The sequence below is a fragment of the Pleurodeles waltl genome, chromosome 5 (genome assembly GCF_031143425.1).
Source record: "Pleurodeles waltl isolate 20211129_DDA chromosome 5, aPleWal1.hap1.20221129, whole genome shotgun sequence".
Classification (NCBI taxonomy): Eukaryota; Metazoa; Chordata; class Amphibia; order Caudata; family Salamandridae; genus Pleurodeles; species Pleurodeles waltl.
Genome location: NC_090444.1, coordinates 381109299 through 381133155, shown reverse-complemented (window position 1 = coordinate 381133155; position 23857 = coordinate 381109299). Strand labels below are relative to the sequence as shown.

General features: G+C 41.0%; 1 protein-coding gene across 4 annotated transcripts in view; it reads left to right on the top strand.

The window, feature by feature from the left end:
* Positions 1-23857, top strand: part of ANKEF1 (ankyrin repeat and EF-hand domain containing 1) — a 280096-nt gene that overhangs the window by 73546 nt on the left and 182693 nt on the right. For all 4 annotated transcript variants that reach the window (XM_069234128.1, XM_069234126.1, XM_069234127.1 and 1 more), the window contains one exon: positions 938-1137. In XM_069234128.1, the coding sequence (XP_069090229.1) occupies positions 938-1137 (200 nt within the window). The remainder of the gene's footprint in view (positions 1-937; positions 1138-23857) is intronic.

Genomic DNA, 23857 nt, shown 5'->3' with positions numbered 1-23857 from the left:
TTTGCAGTTGTAGTAAGAAACACACACACAACAATAAGTTTGTGTTGCATGTCTTGTTGTCTTCTTGATAGCTCTGTTTTTTGTTTCAGTACTGTTGGCAAATTAATGTTTTGAGTATGCAATATGCAAACCAGTGCTTTGGCAGTGATGTAAGAGAAGCCACAGCACCTCCCTTTCCACACAGAGATCCCCACAAGGCAGACAGGGATCGCGAAATAGCGCAGACTGTCATGCCCAGGGTAGCATCTGCCATGTCCTCCTCCCCATTGGTTGACCGTCGAGCTGTCCACCAGGGTGTAATTGCCCCAGCTGGCTGTAAATAACCCCCTTAATCTTCTTGGGATTTTCTCTTGTGTGTACTTATGAAACGTGTGCCATAAAAACATAATTGAAAATAAATGTTGACACATGAACAGGGCCACTGGGAATCTGCGGTAGGAAAGGATCAAATTATGCAGCAAGGTTGACTAAAATATGCACTAAATTACAAATTATTCAGCATAATGCGGCACGTTTTGTGTTAATAGTACTTCATTATTTTGCCATTTTACACGTTAGCAGTGATGAGCAAAGGTTTCATATCATTAGTACCAGATTGGCACGTAAATATTTCAATAAGCAAACAGTGACCAGTCAGCATTTGCATAGGGTCTTCCCCCGAGCAGCAAAACGTAATGCAATATTTTTAGTAACTTTTGATCACTTTGGGATAGAAACATTTGTAGACTGTGCAGCAGTGCTAGATTATGTGGCAATTGTACCAAATCCATAATTATATGGAAAACGCTGGGGCGCAGAATTGCACACTCCAATGGCCCAGCGTATGAATCACGTTGTTTTGATAGTTTCATTTTAGATTGTTTGTATTGTCTAGATATAGATTACAATTAGTGTACATATTTCAAATACATACATACTATTTGTATGCCGTTTGCAGGAGTGTTATTCTACTGTATTTCCCCAACAAAGAGACATGTGCGCTGTGTACAGATGGTCCTGGAATATGGTGCTGATGTCAACAATAGTACGACTGATGGACGAGCAGTGCTTCTTTTAGCCTGTGAACAAGCACTTGAGTGCAAAGAAATGTGCCTGAAACTACTTGAAAGAGGAGCTGATCCAAACACCACTCATCCAGTAAGACAATTAAAAAAATGTAAATCCTTGTGCACAGCTGTTTGTCAATTTATAAAGATATGCATTGCTTTTAGGAAAAGTGAATGCTGTCAAACACAGTAATATGGAAATGAAAGTGTATTGGAAAGCTAGTAAGATCTGGTGGTACATTTATGCTCGCATTATTACACAGGTAACAGCATAAAGAAGTATAGAGGTTGACATTAATTCCTCATCAACTGCAAGGCATTAGGCAAAAATGCTTTCTCCTAGATCCATGTCTGATTTTCAGGATAACCGCTGACTAAATTCATTCTTTTTATGTATGTAAATAGATTTTATACGGCTTTCTGTAAAATCAGGCCTGGATCTAGTCCTCCTGCGCCAACTAAGACGTTGCCTGGACATTTAATAAGTTTGCTGCCCAGCGTGATCCAAAGACAGTAACTTGGTGCCGTGCCAATGAGTGCGGCCAGGCGAAGCATTGGTGCTTCTTTAACACTTTCTGCAACCTGATGAAGGCAGTGAGGATTGTGTGTTTGTTGTGGGGGAGGTTAATGGTGACAAGAAGACGCAAATTCTAAATTATTTTAAAAGTGTATCTCTTCCCCAGTAGCTTAAAATCTTGAAAAAATCCCCTGGATGGCTCACAGAGGCCTCAGTTTAGATGATATGAGGTTACAAGGCTTTAAATGGGATGGGTCCTGTGGGATCTCGGACTCACTATTAATTAAAAATCGACATTAAAACGGTTCCCTATCAAGCTCTGTATTCATGTCCTTAATTTTTTTTTAAGGTGAATCAGCTTTATTAAAATCAAAATACATATGGGTCACATAATAACAATACAAGATATCTGTCACAATGATAATGATATAATTTTGAAAGGAATTGTAAAAGCTGTTTAACATTTAACAGTATAAAATGGAGGAGAAACAATGAAAACGGACAAGACCAGTTAAAATAAGAACGATACATTGGATCTTAAAAAGCTAAAAAAAAGAAAAAAGTGATATTCAATAAAGCATAAAGTTAAGCTAAATTTTAATTCACTCAAGAACAGAGAAAATGAAGAATTCATGGTGGCCTAAAATTCCCAGATAATGTACAATTAGTAGAATTACAAGCAACAGCATTAAGCTAATCAGTCAAAGGTAACCAATACAAATCTCTATTTATGGAGGGGCAGCATAAAGAGGTAAAAGCAATATCTAGTCTATGGTAGAGGCAAACATTATACCACCAAGCCTTATAGGAAATGTTGGATGAATTTTTCCAATTAAGAGTAATTTGCTGAAAGGCTAAAGCTAACATGAGATCCAACAGCTTTAAATTATCATCATCTGAAACAAGGTCAGCAGTGAGGCTACCTAGAAAAAGCACTGAGGGAGTTAATTGGGATCGCAAATGAAAAATAGAGGTAAGCTGACGCCAAACCTTTCTCCAAAAAGAGACAGTGGGGGGATATTCAAAAAGGATATGCATAAGATCTCCTTTTGGGCTATCGCAGGACCAGCAGTTTGAAGTGGAGAATACAGAAAATGTTGCTATAGTAGAAGGGGTCAAATAAAGTCTGTGGTAAAGAAAGAAAAGTGACTATGTGGTAGAAGCTGATCTAGATATTTTATAAGATTGATGCCACACCTTATTCCAAAAGGAAACAGTCCAGGTACATTCCAAATCCAATTCCCATTGAGACTCAATTTTAGATTTAGGACGTGTCAAAACAGGAGAATTAAAAAGTTTATAAATATTTGATGCCTTAGGATATGAGGTAAGAAAGGAGGACAAAGATCATGTCCTTAAATTTAACTGCAAAAAAAACAAATCGATTTCTCAACTACACTGTAAAAACCCTTAATATTTTCCATGTCAGTGAAGCAATCCTTGTTCCATTTACCATGTTTTACTATGTCTTGCATTCCCTAAGATTATTTTTTTTAAAGATGTTGTGTTTCTATAGTTTTTATTCATGCAACGTATGGCTCTTGTACAGTGGGTGCACTCTTTGAACTGAGTCACCTCCCAGTGCCTTAGTGAGTTCAGGTTGCAGTTTGGTGTTTATTAAGACGCATGATTGAGAGCTCTAGAGTTGAGGCTGAAGGCAGTGCAAATTCCTTACAGTGCCCGTCAGTGACCCAACAGGTGTGTAGTCTTCATGCACATCCACTCCTTGACATCCCTGCAGATCGCATCGAGCAATGGTTTCATATGTGCCAGTTGTAATTGTGTGAAAGTGTCAGATATGAGGAAGGAGAATTTCAAAAAGACGTGGGGATCAACTGGGCCTCCGTGTCAAAAATAATGGGTATCTTCAGAAGAAAATGGTTTGAAGGGAAGAAGAGGAGTGACTACGACACTCTGAAGGCCACTAACCCTTCCACAGACCTTACTAATGTTTAACTCAGTGTCAATTTGAAACATTTTTAAGTCTAATTATTCTCAACAAAAATCATTGTTACTATTCATTTATCTGCAAAGCTAAGAAGCATGGGTAAAACCAGTAGATCTGGTTCATTTTAGGTACCTGTGTTGTTTGCTGTGTGACATGTCTGGATGCACTAACAGAAAACTCACTGAGAGGTACCCACATACTGGTACGGGGGTATGCTGTGTGAGCACATAATATAGGTTATGCATTTTAAACATTGACCTTAGTTACAGAGGCCTCACCTCTTGGACAGGATTCTTGTTACACCCTTTTAGAGACTCCCCCACATTTTTATTTCAGTTAAAATACCCATTCATCTATCTTCTCAGTTTCCGCTACCCTTTCACTCTCCCATCCTCCATTCATCCATCCATCCTCTCAGATTTCCATTTACTCTCCTGTCCTTTCACCCACCAACCCATTCATCCATCCATCCTCTCACATTTCCATTTAGTCTGCCATCTTTTCACCCATTAATCGTTCCATCTTCTCACCCGATCATCCTTTCACCCACCCATCCATGCACCCTTTTACCCACCCATCCATCCATTTATCCACCCATTTTTTCACCTACCCACCCTCTCATCCTCTCACCCTCTCACCTACCCACCTGCACCAGGACCTAGGACTCCCAGAGTGACTCTAAGGGCTAATCTGCTGGCCTCCTGTTCAGACCAACACGGACATAACAGGCTCCCAACCATCGGAACCAGCACCCAGCTCCAGCAGGAGCAAGTCCATGACCCCCCAAGTGGTGCCCCTCTGGTCTTGACTCTTGATTTGGCCTCAGTGGAGCTGAATTTTGGGCTTTTCGGGACCGCAAAGGGACCAGTTGCCTCAAAAACCCTGTTGTTTGCACAGCTCACCAAACAAAGTTCAGTCAACAGACCCTTCACGCTACAGCATCGACCGCTCATGAAGAATGACATCACAAAGTGCTGGCCCTACTTCATGCATACAACAACAACAACAGGATCTTCACGCTACAGCAACTACTGTTGCGACATCAGGGCAGCTCTTCGCCCCACATCGACGACAGTCCATGGTGCTTCCCTGCTCCTCGCCGCACCTTTCTCTGTGAACAGGACTCTTTGTGCTGGACTGAGAAGGTAATTTTTCAGCTGGACTAACCTGGACCCTGTATCAGACCTCTGCCTCATTGCAGTCGGCCGGAAACTTGTGAGTTCCTTCCGGACTCGCACAACCAGATAGCCACTAGTGATGTTTTGTACTTTTGGGTACTATTTGCACTTAAATCTTTAAAATTGCATATCTCTGGTTCCACTGATTGAATTTTTGTCATTTTGGTTTTGTTTTATTTATTAAAATTGTCTCAATCTATTATTTTAATCTAGTGTGAGATGCCTTTTGTAGTGTGTTTTCATTTAATTACTGTTTGAAGTCTTCCACAAATACTTTGCACATTGCAACTGAGTTAAGCCTTACTGCTGTGTTCCAAGCTACCCCGAGGGTTGAGCACAGGTTAATTTGGGGGTTGTTTGTGACTTCACCCTGATACGGATTGTGGTTCCTGCATGAGTAGGGTTTCACTCCTCCAACCAGCAAGCCAATTTCTTACAAGGAGAAGTTAAAAAGGAGTCACTTCTGATGTCAGATTATTTATTATTTATTTATGAATATTATTTATTTGTTTAGTTTTCCACAATATTACTGAGTGGCACTGCACAAAGACATGCACTGGATCCTGCCACTGAGTGCCAGTGAAGGTAATTGGGTTATTGGTTGAGGGGGTGGAAGCCCCACTAAGGAAACAACCACAGTCAGTGTCAGGGTGAACAGAAGCCACTAAATTAACCCATGCTTAGCCCTCTGATTGACACAAAAGCAGTCAGGTTTAACTTACAGACAATGTGTTAAGTGTTTATGCAGCACTCAAACAGTAATGAAGAGAAAAACACAACACAAGTAAAATCCCAAACCAATCTAGAAAAATAAAGTAATTTTAAGTAAACAATGATAGCAGAAGGACAAAACTCCCTATCAGTAAAACCAAATATACTGAATATTAAAGTTTTAGGTAAAGATAGCACCAGAAACAGAAAGCGCCAACTGTGGGTACCTGGTCACGCTGGACCGGGTTAAGGTCCCAAGTACAGACCAACCACAATGGAGCACAGACCAGGCACAGGACTGACCTTGGCTGGCTGGGAGTTGTGTCATATGTCTTTGATGTGAGGTTTCCATACCGTTACTTTGCGTCTCTCTGCTTTGGTTCCAATAAAGCTTTAAGCCGTGCAGCTTGGCTTTGCAGGACCTTGCGGTGCTCGCAGTTGGTTCTGATGAAGCTTTTAGCTGGGTGGTGAGTCTTGGCGGGGCTTCGCTTAGCATAAGTGCATAAATGTCTGTGTAGCTTTCATCTGTGTGGCAAGGCTTTTCAGCACTCTGTGTCGGTTTTGAGGAAGCTTTTGCCTGGGCTGCAAGACTTTTCAGAGCTTCACATTGCTCAGTGTTAGTTCCGATGAAGATTTCATCTGTGCTGCAATGCTTTGCAGGGCCTGGCGAAGCTTCGTGTTGGATCTGATGGAACACTCAGTTAGGCAGGGAGGTGCACTCTCACTGATGCCAACCAAGTGTCCAGGACCTGGCAGCCACCTCTTGGGGATCAGGGCTCACACCAGCAGAAGCCAGCAGTAGGGCAGAGGCAGGTGCAATTGCTAATCCAGGCAGGTCCAGTTGCAGCAGGTCAGACAGGCAGTTGCAGGGAGGCACCTGAAGCTTGTTGTGTCCCTGTAGCTCACACAGGAGTTCAGCCAACTGACTCTTGGAATTACTCTGGACAGTCTGGGATGAAGGCTAGCAGGTCCAATCTTCCTTCTCAACATCAATCTCTATATATATATATATATATATTTATTTATCAGTATGATATCAATGTACATTTATGTATTGTTGGAAACAATCTTTACATGTTTGTATGTACTGTATTTTAGACACGTTAGTGTATCTATGTAGATTTATACGTTAATTGTTTTTTCATTTACCTCATATGTCTTTCTTATCCATTTTCTGTCGTCTAGTTTGATTGTGGTGTGCCTGATTTAGAAGTTTAACGTTATATATATTTCCATTCATGTTGTATATTTCTTGATTCCTTGTGTTTTGTTATATCGCTTCATTAAAATGTGTTCAGTTGAGATTTAGTTCCCTGTTATCTTTTGTCATTCCTTTAATTCCTTCAGCAGCTGCTTATTGTTTTCTTATACGACTTTGAATTATCAATAGATATTTATCAGTCCTTATAAGGCTTTTTCTCTGAAGTGTATCTGTTACTTCAGATATTATATTATTGAGGTAGCTCACGTTGTAGTTTCTCTTAACTGACTCTTGGAATTACTCTGGACAGTCTGGGATGAAGGCTAGCAGGTCCAATCTTCCTTCTCAGACAGCAGGGCAGTCCTTCAAGCAACAGGGCAGTCGCTGTTCTGTAACTTCCACAGGCCCAGGAGTGTTCTGTTGAGTGGCTCTGGAGGTCCAATATTTATTTATGCCAGCCTTTGTGTGGGGCGACTCCCTATCCTACATCCACATCTTGACCTGGAAAGGCTCTAAACTGTCTGGGAGTGACAAAAGGCAGGGCAGGCCTCGTGCCAGGTTCCTTTGTGAGTGCAGCAGGCAAAGCTTTTGGAAGTGCAGGTTGGGCGGGGTAAAGCCTTTCCACAGTCATTCTGCCTGTATGGCCTATCCTGTCCATACTAAAGCCTCTGTGTGTTACTGTCCTGTCTGGAAGCAATACAGAAACCCCAACAGCCCTGCACAGTCATGTAATCTAGGACACTGGCAGAAGGCACAGATGGTTTGGACAAGAAAATAGCAGCTATCTAAAAATGACATTTTTAGAACTGTAAATTAAAATAAGGCTTCATTTCAAAGTCAGATTTCAAAAATCAATTCATTTGAGTGTAAACAGCATATCCATAAACACCCAAATCAAAGTTAGCATTTATCAGATGCAATAAGGTAAGTCAGTATTGGTCAATGGGGGAGAGATAGGCCTTGCAGTTGTGAAAAACGACTTTAGGGGCTTTTTCACTGCCAGGACATGTAAAACCTATCCACACATGTCCTACTCTCTAAATACAGTGAACTCTACCCTATGAGCCTTTAGGGCCTACATTAAGGATTACTTATAAGTATTACAAAGGAATGTTTAGGTCTGGAAAAAGGTTTATTGTACCAGTTCGAAAGTGGAAGTTTAAATCTCATTTCAAGCTGCAGTGGCATGCCTGACACATTTTTAAAATGCTACTTTAATGGGTGTCACAAGGGGCGCTCTAGGTCCACTAAGAGCATTTGATTTAAAGTTCCTGGGTACTGATAGTACTGTTTACTAGGGACTTACAAGTAAATTAAATGTGCCAATTGAAAGTAGTCTGATTTTACCATGTTTAAAGGAGAAAGCACATGCAGGTTAGCACTGTTTAGCAGATGTAAAGTCTTAAAGCCAATGAAAAGAAATTCACTAAACAGGAGGGTAGAAGGTAAAAACTTTGGGGAAATACCACACCAAGGATATCAGGTCTAACAATGGCTACTGCCACCACTGTGTGGCACTGTTCAAAGATAGCCATAAGGTTTTCCAAAGTCTTGCATCTGTCAAGCTCCCACAATGACCATTGTTTTTACAGGTGACTGGTCTTGTAGTATGTGAAGGAGATAAACAAAGAGCTCCTAAATTGTGCTTTACCTTGGCTGCGCTCATTGGTGGGCACATTGCTGTAAGATGCAGTTGCTCTTCTACGTCTGGACAGAGAACGCAGACCAGCATGTTGATTCTATGTCTGTGCAGACTGCCTTACTTGCGGCTAGAGGTTTGTGTTTCAGGTCTTCTGAGATCATTAATTTGTATTACAATTTGTTTGCTGCACAGAATCAACCAAACGTGACCGTCGTTATTGAAATGTGCACTCCTCATTACCTAGTGTTGATGCTTTGGGCTTCTTGGAATTTTCTACCACAGCTACTGCACTGCACTGGAGGTAATTCCCAATCGAAAGATTCCACAGAAGGCAGATGATACTACAAAACGCCTTTATTTTAAAATGCAAAGCATACAAGGTCTTTGTAGTCATACATTAGGATATATTCTTTTTTCTTACTCACCAAGAAAAGAAGAACTTCCAGTCCCATTTATGCCACTGCCCTAGAGAGACAGTCGACCTCTGTAGAGATGTCCTACAGCCAGAGTTTGCGTTTTCTAAACACGACTCCCTGCAAAGGAGATCGTTTCTGCTCCAGCAGTTAGTTCCAAGGTTTTTTAACCAATACACTAAAATGACACCCTGCTGTGGAGAGTCGGCCTTTGCTAATATAGCGCCTGGGCATAGAGAAATTAGGCGTCCTTGTTGATGTTTGTGAATTAAATGAGGCAGCAGGGGGTCCCATTTGTGTTCATTGGTCAGTATTCGGATGAGCAGTGACTGGCCCCTTAACACAAACATCCCTGGACCTCCCCTAGCTTCCTCACACAAATAATGGCTTTGTTGAGGTGTGCCAGCAGGAATGAATGTGTGAAGGGAGTGCAAGGAAGGGGGCTCAGGTGTTTTAAAAACATCACCGCAGTGATAAAGAAGGACTAAAACCACTTTAAATTGGCAAATCAGACAAAAACAAACAAGCAGGGACAAGGCTGTACCAAGATGAAAAGGCTGCTGCTGTTGACATAACTTTAATGCACACAGCTCCTTGCGCCCCTCAGAATATTGGCGTCTTGGGCCCAGCTCCCTCCTGCTAAAGGCTGGCCCTGCTGCCATGCTGTGTGGCATAGAGCTAACCGTGAACAAACATTTTTTTCAGAATACCCAGGCACATGCTAATAGTTCCTTCTTATGGTCCCTGACGCCTCACAGTACCCGCTATCCCACCCCACTTCTGCCAGGTTCACATCTGTGTGAACAATAGGTAACAGAAAGTGCATCTGTTATTTTCTCCAAGGGGGGTTTTAATGAGCATAATGAAAACATATCTCAACAGCCTCAATCCATCAGCAATAGGTGCTACGGAGAGGAATCCAGGGTAAATGGATGCATGATTTAGACATGCTAAAGACATTTAACAGGCCTAGAGGTTTGCAGTCAATTCTTTATTATCAATTCCATCAAGCAAGGGTAAACATATTATGATTATAGAACAATAGGTGCAATATTGGACTCAGTCCACTGATGAGGAATATTTTCACTGTAGTTACATTGACTCACCCATGCTTCAAACTGGCTTCATTCTCTCAAAAATGTGATCAAATAAATTGAATATATTTTACTTCTTTGGAGTAAATGCAAAAGATGGCCAATGTCCACGGTCATGCTGAGTGTGCTGAAGGATATTGTTGAGCTCTTTCTCTGGCCGGAGAAAGATCATGAGCCAAAAGTACTTAGAGCACAAGAATTTGTGTCTTCATAAAGACACAGTTTAAAAACATTATACAGTGCCAGAAGGAGCCCTGCTCATTGACCCTTACTTTCCCTGCTGCTATATAGAAACTATAGTTTATGTTCTGAGAAGAATCAATGTGTTCCTCAAACATGGTACTAGCACTTCCATAATTTTTACCATAACATAGCACAACCATCTTTCTTCATTAACATCTCAAATTGACTCTGTTGCATCATAAGGATTCCTCTTTTTTCAAACAGTTTATGGCCCAGAAGCCTTTGCGTGCTGTACATTAAAGTAGCACAGTTACATTTAAGCTTGACTATGGCACCAGGTTCTAGTAGGCCCACTTAGCCTGTTTCAATGACAGAATGCTGGTTCACTTGAATATATTTACCCACTCATGTATCTACTTAGCTTGTTGGAACTATGCCTATCTAAACAGGTATTTTGTTTTATTTCTTCTGTATCACAAATATTATTTTAAGAAGGGAAAAGCAGTTGACTGTACGAATGCAATTTAAAAACTCTCAAGAACAAATAAAAACAAAATGGCTAGCTAGAGATATTGGGCGTGCAGGCTTTCCAAAACAGTGCTGTGCCTTAATGACTGTCGGTTAAGCTAGGTATCCCACAAGATAGAAATGCAGGCAGTTAACAATCAGTTCTTCTTCCCCTCTGTGGCAAACCTCTTTTTGTGGGGAATTGGCAGAATTTTGTTTTTTCATAGCGCTGTTAGCATTCTGTGATCCTTTTTTGAGGTGTGGAAGAGCTTGGTTTTTGCTTGCTAACTGAAGGGTTTTGACTTTTTGAGAACATACTTTAATGTGGCAAGAAAACACCAGGATCACACGAGCAGTGTATCCTGTGCCTTTGATACAACCATGTTGTGAATCTGTATACTTTTTGTGTCAAGGAGAATACTATATTGTAAGGGGGTAAAGCTGAAGGGAATTGAGTACCTCAACCTGGCTTTAGAGAAACGGGTATCCCATACCTGGATACTAACTCCCTCATCAGCAACTTTGCTACAGTGAACTATCATTTCTCCTGGTTTGATAAGATTCCACCCATCTGGAGAAGATGCAGTCACCAGTACATTTCTCAACCGATTACAATTGGGCATTTTGATTTAGTCCATCTGCATCCTGCTGAAAGGGCCTCCTGATCTCCCATTGTGACTAAATGTGACATGTTCTTTTGCCTACACTCAATTGTTGACATGTTACACATCAATTACACAATTCCTTTGCTTTGGCTCTGAATCTGGGATTAAACCTATGCTGTTTAAGTGTTCTGATCATTCTGTCTCTTCCCAAATGAGTCAGCCCATGGAAATATCTTGTCATTGGAGATAGCAGACTGTCTGGCAATACTGGTCTTCCATCCACTGAAATCCAAACATTGTACTCATCTACCCCACATCCTGCTCTAATTCAATCCTGTTTCTCTGTGTTTGATGCCTTTTCTTGCATTCTTCTCACTTCATCCTAGATCAGCGCCTGGATACCCTATCAACTGATAAGCCACACTTTATAATTCCTGATTGATTAATTAATCTCAAGTATCAGCCACTCTCATCATCATGGAAAATATATTTTCTCCCTGATTTTCATTAGTAAATGATCAGTTAAATGTACAGGCCACAATTGCACAATAACGTGCCAGTTCATCAGCATACCTGTTGCCAGCTGTGACATAACTATTGTCTCTCCTTTGTGCTTCACATTTCACAGCTGCGATTTCAGTGGGGAGTGTCGGAGCTTCCAACAATTTCCTAATATCTTCTCCATTTCAGATACAGTCATAAAACCTTGCTGTGACAACAATTGCCCAAAGTCATGGACAACACCAAATCCATACTAATTATCTGTAAGTATAGTCACTTGAGCTGTCACGCTGCAAGCTCTGGCAAGGGCAAATGAAGAAAACCCTTGAAGCCACAAAGCTTCCATTATTTCTTGGGTAATGCACACTGTATAAACTGCTCTCAGCGAACCTTCATTTGTTCTCAATCATGAGCCTACCAAAAACAGGACATACTCTGCACCTATTAATGGCTAATCTTTTATGTCTGGTTTGATGCATAAGTTTGTGACATCAAGGCAACCATGTTCAAAACAATCAGATTCATCTCCCTCAGGGATGGGAAACAATGTGCTAGTTTTCAGTACCTGCTTGTACTTTGTTAGTTGAGAATTAGTAAGGTGCTGAGTCTTTGCTCTTGTAAGCAAAACATCAGCTGAGTGAGGGACTATTACTGTTTATGGATGTCCCATCACAATGTTTTCACATTTTTCAAGACTCACACTTACAGCAGCTATGGCTTTGAGGCAGCCAGGCAAAGCAGCAGCTATGGGATCAAGGGTCACTGAAAAATAAGCGACTAGCCTTTTGGCATCGCCATGTAATTGCGTTATCACTGAGCTAGCACATCCCTCCCTCTCACTCCAAAACAGTATGAAATCTTTTGAATAATCTGGAATTTCAAGTGATGGGGCACGACAGAGATTCGCCTCTAGGTACGCCTTCATGCATTCAATGTCCCATGGAATTGGGTCTGGTTCACCTGTATGTGCTAGCCTCAGTAAAGGTTTTGCCACCAAGGAAAAGTTGGGCATCCACTGTCTACCGTAGCCAACCATTCACAAAAACATCCTGACATCTCTCTGTTTTTTAGAAGGACTTATTCTCAGAATAGTGTCAACTCTCTCTTGACAGTTTTCTTGTTTTGTTTTCAATGATGTGTCCCAAATATTAGACCTCTTTTTGACAAAATTGCAGTTTGTTTGGAAATATGTAATGTCCATTCTCTGCCAAGTGATTCAACAATGTAATGGTGTCAACTTTACAAGACTCTTTCGTCTCTGATGCTTCGAGCAAGTTGTCTAAATATTGCAGCAGGACTGAACTTCGGGGCATGATCAATGATTCCAGATTCTTTTTCAAGTTCTAGTCAAAGATGGATGGGCTTTCAGTGTAGCCCTGTGGGTCACAACACCATGCCAGTACCTTCTTTCAGAACAGGAAGGAGAGAACAAGTACTGACTGTCTTTGTGCAATGAAATCGTGAAGAAAGCCTGGCAGAGGTCAATCACGGTAAACCATTCAGTTGTACAACGAATATGATAAAGTATGGTTGGTGGATTTTGTACCACAGGACAATATGAGATTATGATATCATTCACCTGCCTTAAATCCTGAACTATCCTGAATTTCCCATTGGGTTTTCATAATCTCATATTTGGTGAGTTGCATGGACTCCCAATTATTTGTCTCAAGATGCCCTACTCTAGCATGTTATTGATAGTTGGGGTAATTCTCTCTATCACTACAGGTGGCATGTGATAAGGTCTTATTTTAGGAAAAGCTGCATTCAGTTTTATGTTTATTCTGACTGGTTCCACTCCATTGATTAATTTAATATCCCATCCTGTGAAATCCCACACTTATGGATTGACTGGAGGCAGGCAAATATTTTGTTGTTAGCTTTGGAAAGATTCCTATTGTCTCTTGCAAGGGAAATGTTTAAATCTACATCTTCATCTTGCGTTTGTAACTCAGCTCCTGTGGCATGCAATAGAGGGTGCAATTTAACTTGCACAGTAAATATCTCCCTAGAACATGAACAGGACTTGAATCGCACACCACAAACTGATGATTTTCTTCAAATGATTCTATTGTTACAGCAACTTCTTTTGACATAGAGTTATTAATCTGTTTAAAACTCCCACAACTTGGATCCCTTTTCCCGAGCGGGGTAGGTCTACCTCTAAGACCCCACTAGGCATGCAATCAGCCTCCCCTTTCAGGTACCGTCATGGTGACGTGCTTGTGTCTAACAATTCAAGGTCAGCAAACATGGGAAACTGCTCAACTGCATTTTGATTTTGCATCTGCACCCCATTTCAATGAATGTTTGGCAACTGATTCTGATTTAATCTAGCATTATTTACATTGGATTGAACCAGAGGTGCTTGTGTCATGAGGACCATTTGATTCTGATTTTGCATGGGTATTTGTGTCTGTTGCATAGGAACATTCAGCATCTGCCTTTGCTTTACTCCCTGCATCTGATTATTGATAGCTCTCTCTGTACTGAGCCTACACTTGTGCTTCCATTGCCCCACCCTGTTATACAAGTGACAAGGTTTTGTTCTTTTAAGCTTCACAAAATCAAAAGCTGTACTTGGATCAGCCAGAGCACCTCTTCCTCTTCCTTGAGACATCATAATTCCTCCCTGAACTCCTTGCATTCCTATTTGAAACTACCCATTTGCATCTTGAACTGCACCACCATTACCAACAAACAACTTTTTTTTAAAAATTATGTTGCGCCAACTTAGTCTGAGCCAACATAAACTTCTCCTTAATTTTTCGCTATTTCATCTCCTGCTCATCACTGCAATCCTGTGCTTATTTCAACATCTTATCCAAAGACTTTGTCTGGCAACAAATCCCATATCTGCTGGGTCAATATGGGTCTGTCTTGTATGCTGTTGAAATGCTTTCATCAACCTCTCATAGAATTCATGCACAGATTCCTTCGCTTCCTGCTGCATTCGGTTCCATTTCACATAATCTAAATCCTTAAGTGGAACTCTGCCAATCAGGAATGTTATTGCCTTATTATACTTAGTCGTAACCCCTGGCGATAGTGTTTTTGTGAAAGGATCTCTCGTTGGTTCACCCTCTGGCCATTGACCAGAAATCTTCCTTTCTGCCCACAAATCATTCAGAACCACAATATTGAAAAATGTATTTAAATCAACCCATAACACCTCATACAGTTTTCTAGCAGCATCTTCAAACCAAGATGGACATAATCCACCTTCTAAAATACATTCATCGGGCACAGTTTGTGTTGTGAAGACAAATCGTCTCCCTTCTCCTTATACTTACATGGTCTGTGGAGGTGTCCACCCCACAATCTCTGAATTTAGCGATGTTGGAATAAACCTATTTACTACATATCTTGAGTTGCTTCCTGAACTACTTTAGCTGGTGCAAATACAATCTGTGCTGGCGCTGCCTGTGTTGTTATCAATTCAGTAATTTGTGCTGGAGTTGTAATTGTAGAAACTGCAGCACCTCTTAATGTCACTGTCTGAGCTGGTCTCATTGGTGCTGGAGCACTTTCAGCTGCTTGCTGAGTTACAGGCTGTGCCACAATTGTCTGAGTTATCACTGGCTGTTGCACAATTGGCTGAGTCAATACAGGTTGTATATTTGCAGGCTGTACTGCTTGCATCAGGCTAGTGACTTGTGAAACACCTTGATCTATAGGAACTGTAGCTATAGTCACTTTCTTTATCAATTGGCTTCATCGTTTGGCACAGGATCCACATAAGTTACCAAAAGTTCATCTAAAATGTCATCACCAGAATCTGTATCCTTATCAGATTGTGTTTCACCTTTCACTTCTTTGTACCCTTTGATCTTTTTCTTTTTAGGTTTTTCAGATTCTCTAATCTTTGTGTTCTCCTCATTTGTGAGTACTGAATACACTCTAGCACCTTCCACCACTCTCCTCCTCCATCTCTGCGCTTGATCATCCCATACCGCATATGCATAGTTCGTTTTTGGAATCTGTCCTTAATTCGAGCCATCTTCTCCCTTTCATTAAGTGCTTCAAATTGTGTAGGTCTAGGAGGTGGCTTCAATACATGTATGTAACCCTTCTTCAACCATCATATGATATGTTGGTGTACCCTCAGGAGGTGCTCCCTCACCCTCCCTAACTGGAACCATTAGATCACTACTCATTAGACTCCTTAAAGCATTGAAAAATGTCATGATTTCTGATTTATTTCAACAAATTCAGTAAATGGAATTACAGTGTCTCTACTGTTTTGAGATCGTTTCGTATACATCAGGACACAGAACCCCTTTTAACCTATCGAAATATAGTTCTGTAATTCAATCAACCAATGATTTCACAACCTTTGCCAATATCCAACCAATCATGCCATCTGACCAATACCAGCATGGCACAATGTGTCATAACTCGCTCCTTGCATTGGCTCATCCTTCCTTACAGTTTTCTCAGTATGAAGAAAAAGACAAAATTAACAACTAAGCAAAATAAAATAACATCAGTCTTTGTCTGCTTCTTCTAAGGAAAACCAATAGTGCAGTCAACAATCGGAACTAGCTTTTATACTTTTTGATTCTTCAATCAAAAAGAATTCTCAACTCACAATTATGAATTATCGACCTGTGGGAAAATCATCTAATTAGTGTTGTGTCACTTTTGCCCACCAGGCTTCACAAACACAAATCAAAGTTAATACAATCACAACAAATGATTATGTCCCTAATTGTGTAGTCAATGACATCTCACGTCCTACACTTCTCTAAGCATACAAGAAAACCTCCTATATCTCTTTCTTGAGACTGACCGTCCAGTGGAAAGAGATATCCTCTTCCAACTAAGATTGCCACTCCTTTGGTTGCATTGGGAACAGGTGAATAAAACTGAAGAGGCTACCAGTAAGAACATAATCTATGAGAGTCTGATGATGTCCGGTATGTTTCTTGTCACAATACAATATTTGCTTCTGTTAGGTATTTTTAGTAATTCTTTTTATAATTTGGGAGGATAGGCCATGTACAATTACAGTAATTATATAAAAAAGAGGATAGGCCATGTACAATTACAGAAATTATATAAAAAAGGCATCATATAATTGCGTACCTATGTAACCATCCTAGGAGGCTAGCTGCATCTTTTACGTTTGTGCATACTTTGAGCAGGGTTAGTGGTATTGAGGACACTCGGGGACAACACCCTCCCTTCCAATGTCTGCCAATCTCGCATTAAGGTTCTCATTATGTGTACCACCTCACTCCCTATTTAGCATGCTCAAAAATCATAAGTAATCATTGAACTTAACATATAAAACCAAACATTGAGCTAAATTTAACTAGTTGAAGTATGCTGATCCAACTTAGGTAGCCAAAATCAAAAGGCTAGATCAATACACTCAGTGGTGATACCTTGGTGTGACAGCAGCTACATGGAGGCCTGCCCCCCCCCCCACTTGCTTCCTCTGACTCAGACCTTTTTTTCAGCAATACTGTTAGATGTTGCAAACCTTTAACACCAAATATGGGAGAGCTCTGATCTTTTGTCTGCATATATTTCAGTGTGAAATTATGAGAACATATTTATTTGTATATTTTGACACCAATCTTCTAGCACTGTTTGTAAACGAGTAATAATAATAATAGTAGAGGAAAAGATACATATAATTTCCTGCGCTCAAATCTTAGACTATCCAGTTTCCTTCCGAGGAAGCCTTGGGCGGTTCGTTCTTTCAATGGGCACTGGCACCTTGCCACTCTCAGTCTCTCTTTTACTATTGATAGAAATGACAAGGAAAATGGCAAATCTCATTGAAATCTCTTTTTCTGAGGTAGCGTTTTAGACGTTTTGGCAAGAGTGTTTTCTCCTGAACTGGATTTCTTCCATCTTCCTTACTGCTTCTACAACCCCTTTCAGTTTGAAAAAATTGATTCATGTTAGGAAATCTGGGACCGCATCACGTGAAGGGTGCACTGTTTTTCTTTGCGCCTCAGTGCCGGCTGACAGTTCATCTTGAGTTTATTGCCTGCTCGACAAGGCTGTTTTCATTAGTTCATTTTAGCTTTTTCTTTCTACAGTGAGTGGTCTAGATCTGACAATGTTTTTTCCAGGACCTTCCCGAGAGACTCCATGTTTTTGCTTATAAATCGTGTCATAGTAGTTGTATGTCGACTTTTGTCAATGACATTTGTGCTAATTTTAGCTCAACGGATTCTCCCCCGAAGCCTGTGTAAAGATTTATGTGTCATGTTAGAAATGGGGTCTTTGGTTGACAGTCAGGTTACCCCCTGGTCAAGCACGGACCCTCACTCTAGTCAGGGTAAAAGAGACTCACCCTGAGCTAACCCCTGATTACCCCCTTGGTAGCTTGGCAGAGCAGTAGGCTTAAAGTATTTGTACCAAAACACACAGTAACTTAATGAAAACACTCCGGAATGACACAACACCAATTTAGAAGAATAGGAAATATTTATCTAAACAAAACAAGACCAAAACGACAAAAATCTGACATACAGAAGTCAAGTTATGAATTTCTAAAGATTAAACTAAAAAATAGCGCTTAGAAACACAAAATGCCTCAATGAAGTGTTAACACGGTGTTGTGACGGAGTCGTTCCCAACAATCCGACACCAGCAGCACCGGACATGGAGTCGCGTAGACCCCCAGGGACAGTACCTTTGGTGAAGAGTAAAAACAAGCCGATGCGCGAAGTCGGGGATCGCGGGGTTTGTGCGAAATGTTGAATCCGTGCACTTTGAGCGGCGTCGGTCACAATGTGGTACGGCGACTTCCATGGAGTTGCGGACTTCGGCGGGGCTGCAGCTATGTTGGGCCTGCGAAGGTCGTCGCGTTCCAGCGAAGATCACGGAGTCGGTTGCAGGCGGCGTCACCGGATTCAGCAGCGGCGTCGGTCCAGAGTCGTCCAAAGTCGATTTCCTTGGATTTTCACCAGGTTTTCCTTTCAAGGGTCCAGGGACTGGAGAGGCCTTTGCTGTCCCTGAGGCTTCAAACAACAGCCCTTAGAGATTTCTTCACAAGATGGAAGGCACACAAAGTCCAGTCTTTGCCCTCTTACTCTTGCAGAAGCAGCAACTGCAGGATAGCTCCACAAAGCACAGTCACAGGCAGGGCAGCTGTTCTTCCTCAGCTCTTCAGCTCTTCTCCAGGGTGAGGTTCCTCTTGTTTCCAGAAGTGTTCCTAAAGTCTGTGGTTTTGGGTGCCCTTCTTATACCCCATTTCTCCTTTGAAGTAGGCCTACTTCAAAGTAAAGTCTCTTTTGAATGTGAAATCCTGCCTTGCCCAGGCAAGGCCCCAGACACTCACCAGGGGGTCAGAGACTGCATTGTGTGTTGACAGGCACAGTTTTTTCAGGTGTAAGTGACCACTCCTTCCCTCCCTCCTAGCACAGATGGCTCATCAGGAAATGCAGACTACACCACAGCTCCTTTTGTATCACTGTCTGTTGTGATGTGCAACCACCCCAACTGTCAAACTGACCCAGACAGGGAATCCACAAACAGGCAGAGTCACAGAAATGGTATAAGCAAGAACATGCTCACTTTCTAAAAATGGCATTTTCAAACACACAATCTTAAAATCAACTTTACTAAAAGATGTATTTTTAAATTGTGAGCTCAGAGACCCCAAACTCCACATGTCCATCCGCTCCCAAAGGGAATCTACACCTTAATTGCATTTAAAGGTAGCCCCCATGTTAACCTATGAGAGGGACAGGCCTTGCAACAGTGACAAACGAATTTAGCAATATTTCACTGTCAGGACATATAAAAAAACACATTACTATATGTCCTACCTTAACCATACACTGCACCCTGCCCTTGGGGCTACCTAGGGTCTACCTTAGGGGTGCCTTACATGTAAGATGATGGAAGGTTTAGGCCTGGCAAGTGGGTACACTTGCCAAGTCGAATTTACAGTTAAAACTGCACACACAGACACTGCAGTGGCAGGTCTGAGACATGATTACAGAGCTACTTATGTGGGTGGCACAACCAGTGCTGCAGGCCCACTAGTAGCATTTGATTTACAGGCCCTGGCACCTCTAGTGCACCTTACTAGGTATTTACTAGTAAATCAAATATACCAATCATGGATAAACCAATCAACCATACAATTTACACAGAGAGAATATGCACTTTAACACTGGTTAGCAGTGGTAAAGTGCTCAGAGTTCAAACGCCAACAGCATCAGGTTAGAAAAAATAGGAGGCAGGAGGCAAAAAGATTGGGGATGACTCTGCATAAGCAAAAAAGTCTAACAGTCGGTAAGTCCTTGTTTGTCTGTTTTTTGGGGAATCTGGCCGGCTGCTTCGGCTCTCACTGTTAATCTTTACAGACCGATAACCACTCGCCTCTAATACTGTACAGGAACACAATCTTGAATCTCATTTCCTTTCTTTGGTTACTAATGTTGCAACGCTTCATGTCCACATTCACAGGGGTCGCATGCTGCTGCTCCTTACTATTATTATTATTATTATCTTTTTTTTAAAGTTCATAGCTACCTGACAGGGCTTCCCAGTGCTTCAGACATTTGCTGCCTGTTTTTTGCATGGTGGCAACTTCTGAGCTCACACCTATTCTTTCTTGCATTCTGGTTGCGCATATCATACATTCATGGCTGACCTGGAGAGGCTCGGCGGCGCTAGAGGAACTCTTGACATCCACTCTCTCTGGTAGCCATTTAGTTAACAGCATCTGGGTTTAAGTCTTGAATCTCACCTACTTTAATCCCAGCCCTTGGTGTCCTTTTGATCACTTTGTCTCTATGATCTCTTGGACCTCAGTCTTACCTGTACGAGCTGACTTTCTGCCCTTGGGAAGCTTCACAAACTTCTTTATAATGTGGCGGCGTCCTATGGCTATAGTCTTTGTGCCAGAGCCTATTTGTTGGTCAGGTATCTTGATTTTCGGTTCTCTGGCAAGTTGGATTGCCTTCTTTAGAAATTCTTCTTGATTTCTCAGGAGCTATGCTAAAAGCCTCAAGTTATTGCTTGTTCCCCCTCACTTGGAAAATGAATGTCCATTCGATTTGGGTCAAAATATTACCTTGGAGGCCTTGAGTGCAGTTCTCAACTGGGTCATGTCTTGTCAGATCCCTGGTCTGGTCACATACCCACTAGAACATATTTTCAACATATCTCTAGCCACAACTGCTTTTCTTAAAGAAAAGCAATAAGTCTTTGCATGCCAGTCCAAAAACAATTTGCTTTCTCCCCAAAAAACTGATTATCAGCATTCTCCTAGAACTGGTCGGTTCCCATAGCTATCATTGACTCATGAATGCGTTAAAGAAAATATGCCCTCAAATTAGCTTCTTTGAGAAGAAATTATAAGTAAAAGCTATGTTATGGTACACTGTATTTCTCTGTTGTGTGTTCTATAATCACGCAAAGTGAGCACTAAACTCAAGGACTGTAGCAAGTCAAGTTGCAACTACCTTGAATAAATACTGTGAGGTTTTCCTCTAAAATAGATGAAGCAAGGGGAAGGACTGTATTTATGGAGTAAGGTACTGATCTGACCTCATCCTCTGATGTCATCAGGGATCCTTTCTTACATTTTAATGTTTGCATTTGTAGGAAATACAATATAATTTATTTATGTTGCACTAGTCGGTATCCAGCACGGATCCCTTGGATAGCATAGGGCTTTCTCTCATTCTGTGTATCTTTTCCTAATTTAATCTTGATTTTATTCAGTGGGCTGATGGCTTAATTTCTTAACGTTTTATAAATCACAGAGATAGCTTTGGTACAGAGTAGCCTTGTGAGCATTAAGTATTCCTTGGGGAATGATCCTGGATGTCTTGAAATTTAGATATGTAATTCCCTAGAGCATGTTTCAACTGTATGTATCAAAACCTCTGGGAGTCCATCAAAGCAAATTCTGCACTTTGGATGTGAAATTATTTCATTCATGCCTTACAACCCACACATCTCCCACTATCAGTATTCCAATAAGGTATCATTTTTGGAATCTGTTTAGCTGTAGTAAATCTATGAGTAGACTGATATCTTTTAAAGAGGTCACAAATGTGATTTTATTGTGCTAGCCTGTCTTTTTAATGCTAGTTTTTTATACCTCCAGCAATCTTTGATCAGTTTCAGTACATTTTGTACCACATATATTCACCTATATGGCAACCTCTGCACCCAAAGCATGTCTGTATGTCAATATGGACAATTGTCGTAAAGAGAAAATACATCATTTGTTTAGTACCACCAGGTGAGAGGCCCAGTCACATTTCCTTAAATCCATGAAAGTAATTCTCCATCATATACACTCCTGCATAGAGTTTCAAGCGACAGTCAAGGAGTAACATCCTCCAATAACAATGGATGATGCACTGTGTTTAGTTTGAGAAAGACCTTTTCTGTAATTCATAATGGTGTTTGCTATACAAGTTACAGAACAAGAGGGATAGTAATCATCTTGTACTGAACTGTGTCATGTGTCCTTTAATATGAAAGATGTTGTGTAATTCAGGAGTGTGCCTGTACCTTAACCTAATTTGCTAGTACTGTCCTGAAGCTTACATTGGCCACACAGAAGCGATGTCAATTCTCTCCGGTGTGGCATAAAACACATTTACCCTCTAGTGTTAGGATTTCTTTCTCAATTTCTATACCGTTCTAAACCCTCAATTCGTGTTAGATATTTTAGATATGGTCTGACCTTTCAGAACTCTTTGCTTCACGCAACATGACTGGTGATATGACAGAACCCTATATATTTCAGAATATTGAGCAGTGGCTTCTTTTAGTCATGTGATCAGTTCTCAAGTCCCAACGTTTCCATGCATCTTATTTCCATCATTTAGTATGTGATATATTATAATTCACGAGGGCTATATGAGGAGGGGGAAGTGGTCTACTATTCTTCTAGCCAAATATTATGTATCTTTAAATCGGGCTTCAGTTGTCATCATGTGACAATATAATCCAATCTGGAGAAAGATTTGTGTGCATTTGACTGAAAGAAGCAAAACTTCAAATCTCTGTCTCTTGTCATAAAGCCAATAACCCCTGTGCTGGTGTAAAGCAGCTCATTGTTGTCCTGTCCCTTCTCTTGTTATGTGTTACTGAAGATCTATCTAACTTCACATCCCATGAAATGCTTAGGACACTGAGATTCTCCCCAGCTGAATGTTGACCTTGAGGGGCAGGGATGAAGGGCCACATGTACTTAGAGCTTATGACGAGATAACTGACGATGCACGGTGTGGGTGATAAGGGATCTGTTTTCCACCCTGCAAGCGGAAGACTGTGCCATACTTTTACACCTTGACCTCTTCTTTTTGTAACCCGAAACCTTATCTTCTTGTCCATGTGTAAGACATGTGGTATTGAGACTTTAGGTTTATTATTGTGAAAATTCTGTTTTAGTTTAGACAATGTTGCATTTGCATTGTGCAGGAGTGCAAAATCCTTGGATATAACAAGAAACGTAGTGCACAGGTGTAAAATCCAATGTGATATTTCTAAAAACGCAACAGAATACATAAAAAAAAATCTTCTCATCCATGACTAGACTGAAATCTACTAATATGAAAACTGCTTCTGGGACAGTGAGAAGTAACACTCCATATTTTCCAGGGTAGTTGCCAAGAGGGTAGACATCCCAAATAGTGGTCTGTCCTAATGCCTGTAATTGCTGTGTTCACCCATGTGGATCTCTCCATATTGATTGTGTACAAAGGAGGTCACTTTCTGCATTATGAGTGCTACTGAAGGAATGAAAACCTGAAGGAAAACTAACATGGGACAAACATGCACATTTTTGCATAGTTACGAATTTACACCAGTTTTCAGTTATATGGGTTTCACGTGGTAATACAGTATCCTATTTTGTATTAAGCATTCAAAGTGCAATAGCCATTTTGATTTTATTGCCTAAGTTATTAACATTACAGGTACGGAATTTGAGCCAAGTTTTCTTTTCTGTCATCTTGAACAAGAGAAGAATCTTATGTGACTAGAGGGTATTGTGTGTCCCTCCTTCCTGACATTCTAGACAACTTTTAGCCTAACTTTCAGTTTTCAACCAGATAAACTAAGAACATAATTTCCGCCTTCCACCCTACTGCCTCGTCCTGTGGACTGAAAGTTATCCACATCATCAGAGCTCAAAGTGTCCATTGACCTAACATGAAAGCTAGAACTACACCAACATTTTGTGGTGTTTATATGCTGACGAAGCAGAGATCAGCCAATCTGTCAAAACCTGCAGTCTTCCTCTGATCTAGTCACGAACAGAAGGACTCAGGCAATATCCAACAGGGGAAGGCCTCTGGGACTGAGCAAACTGT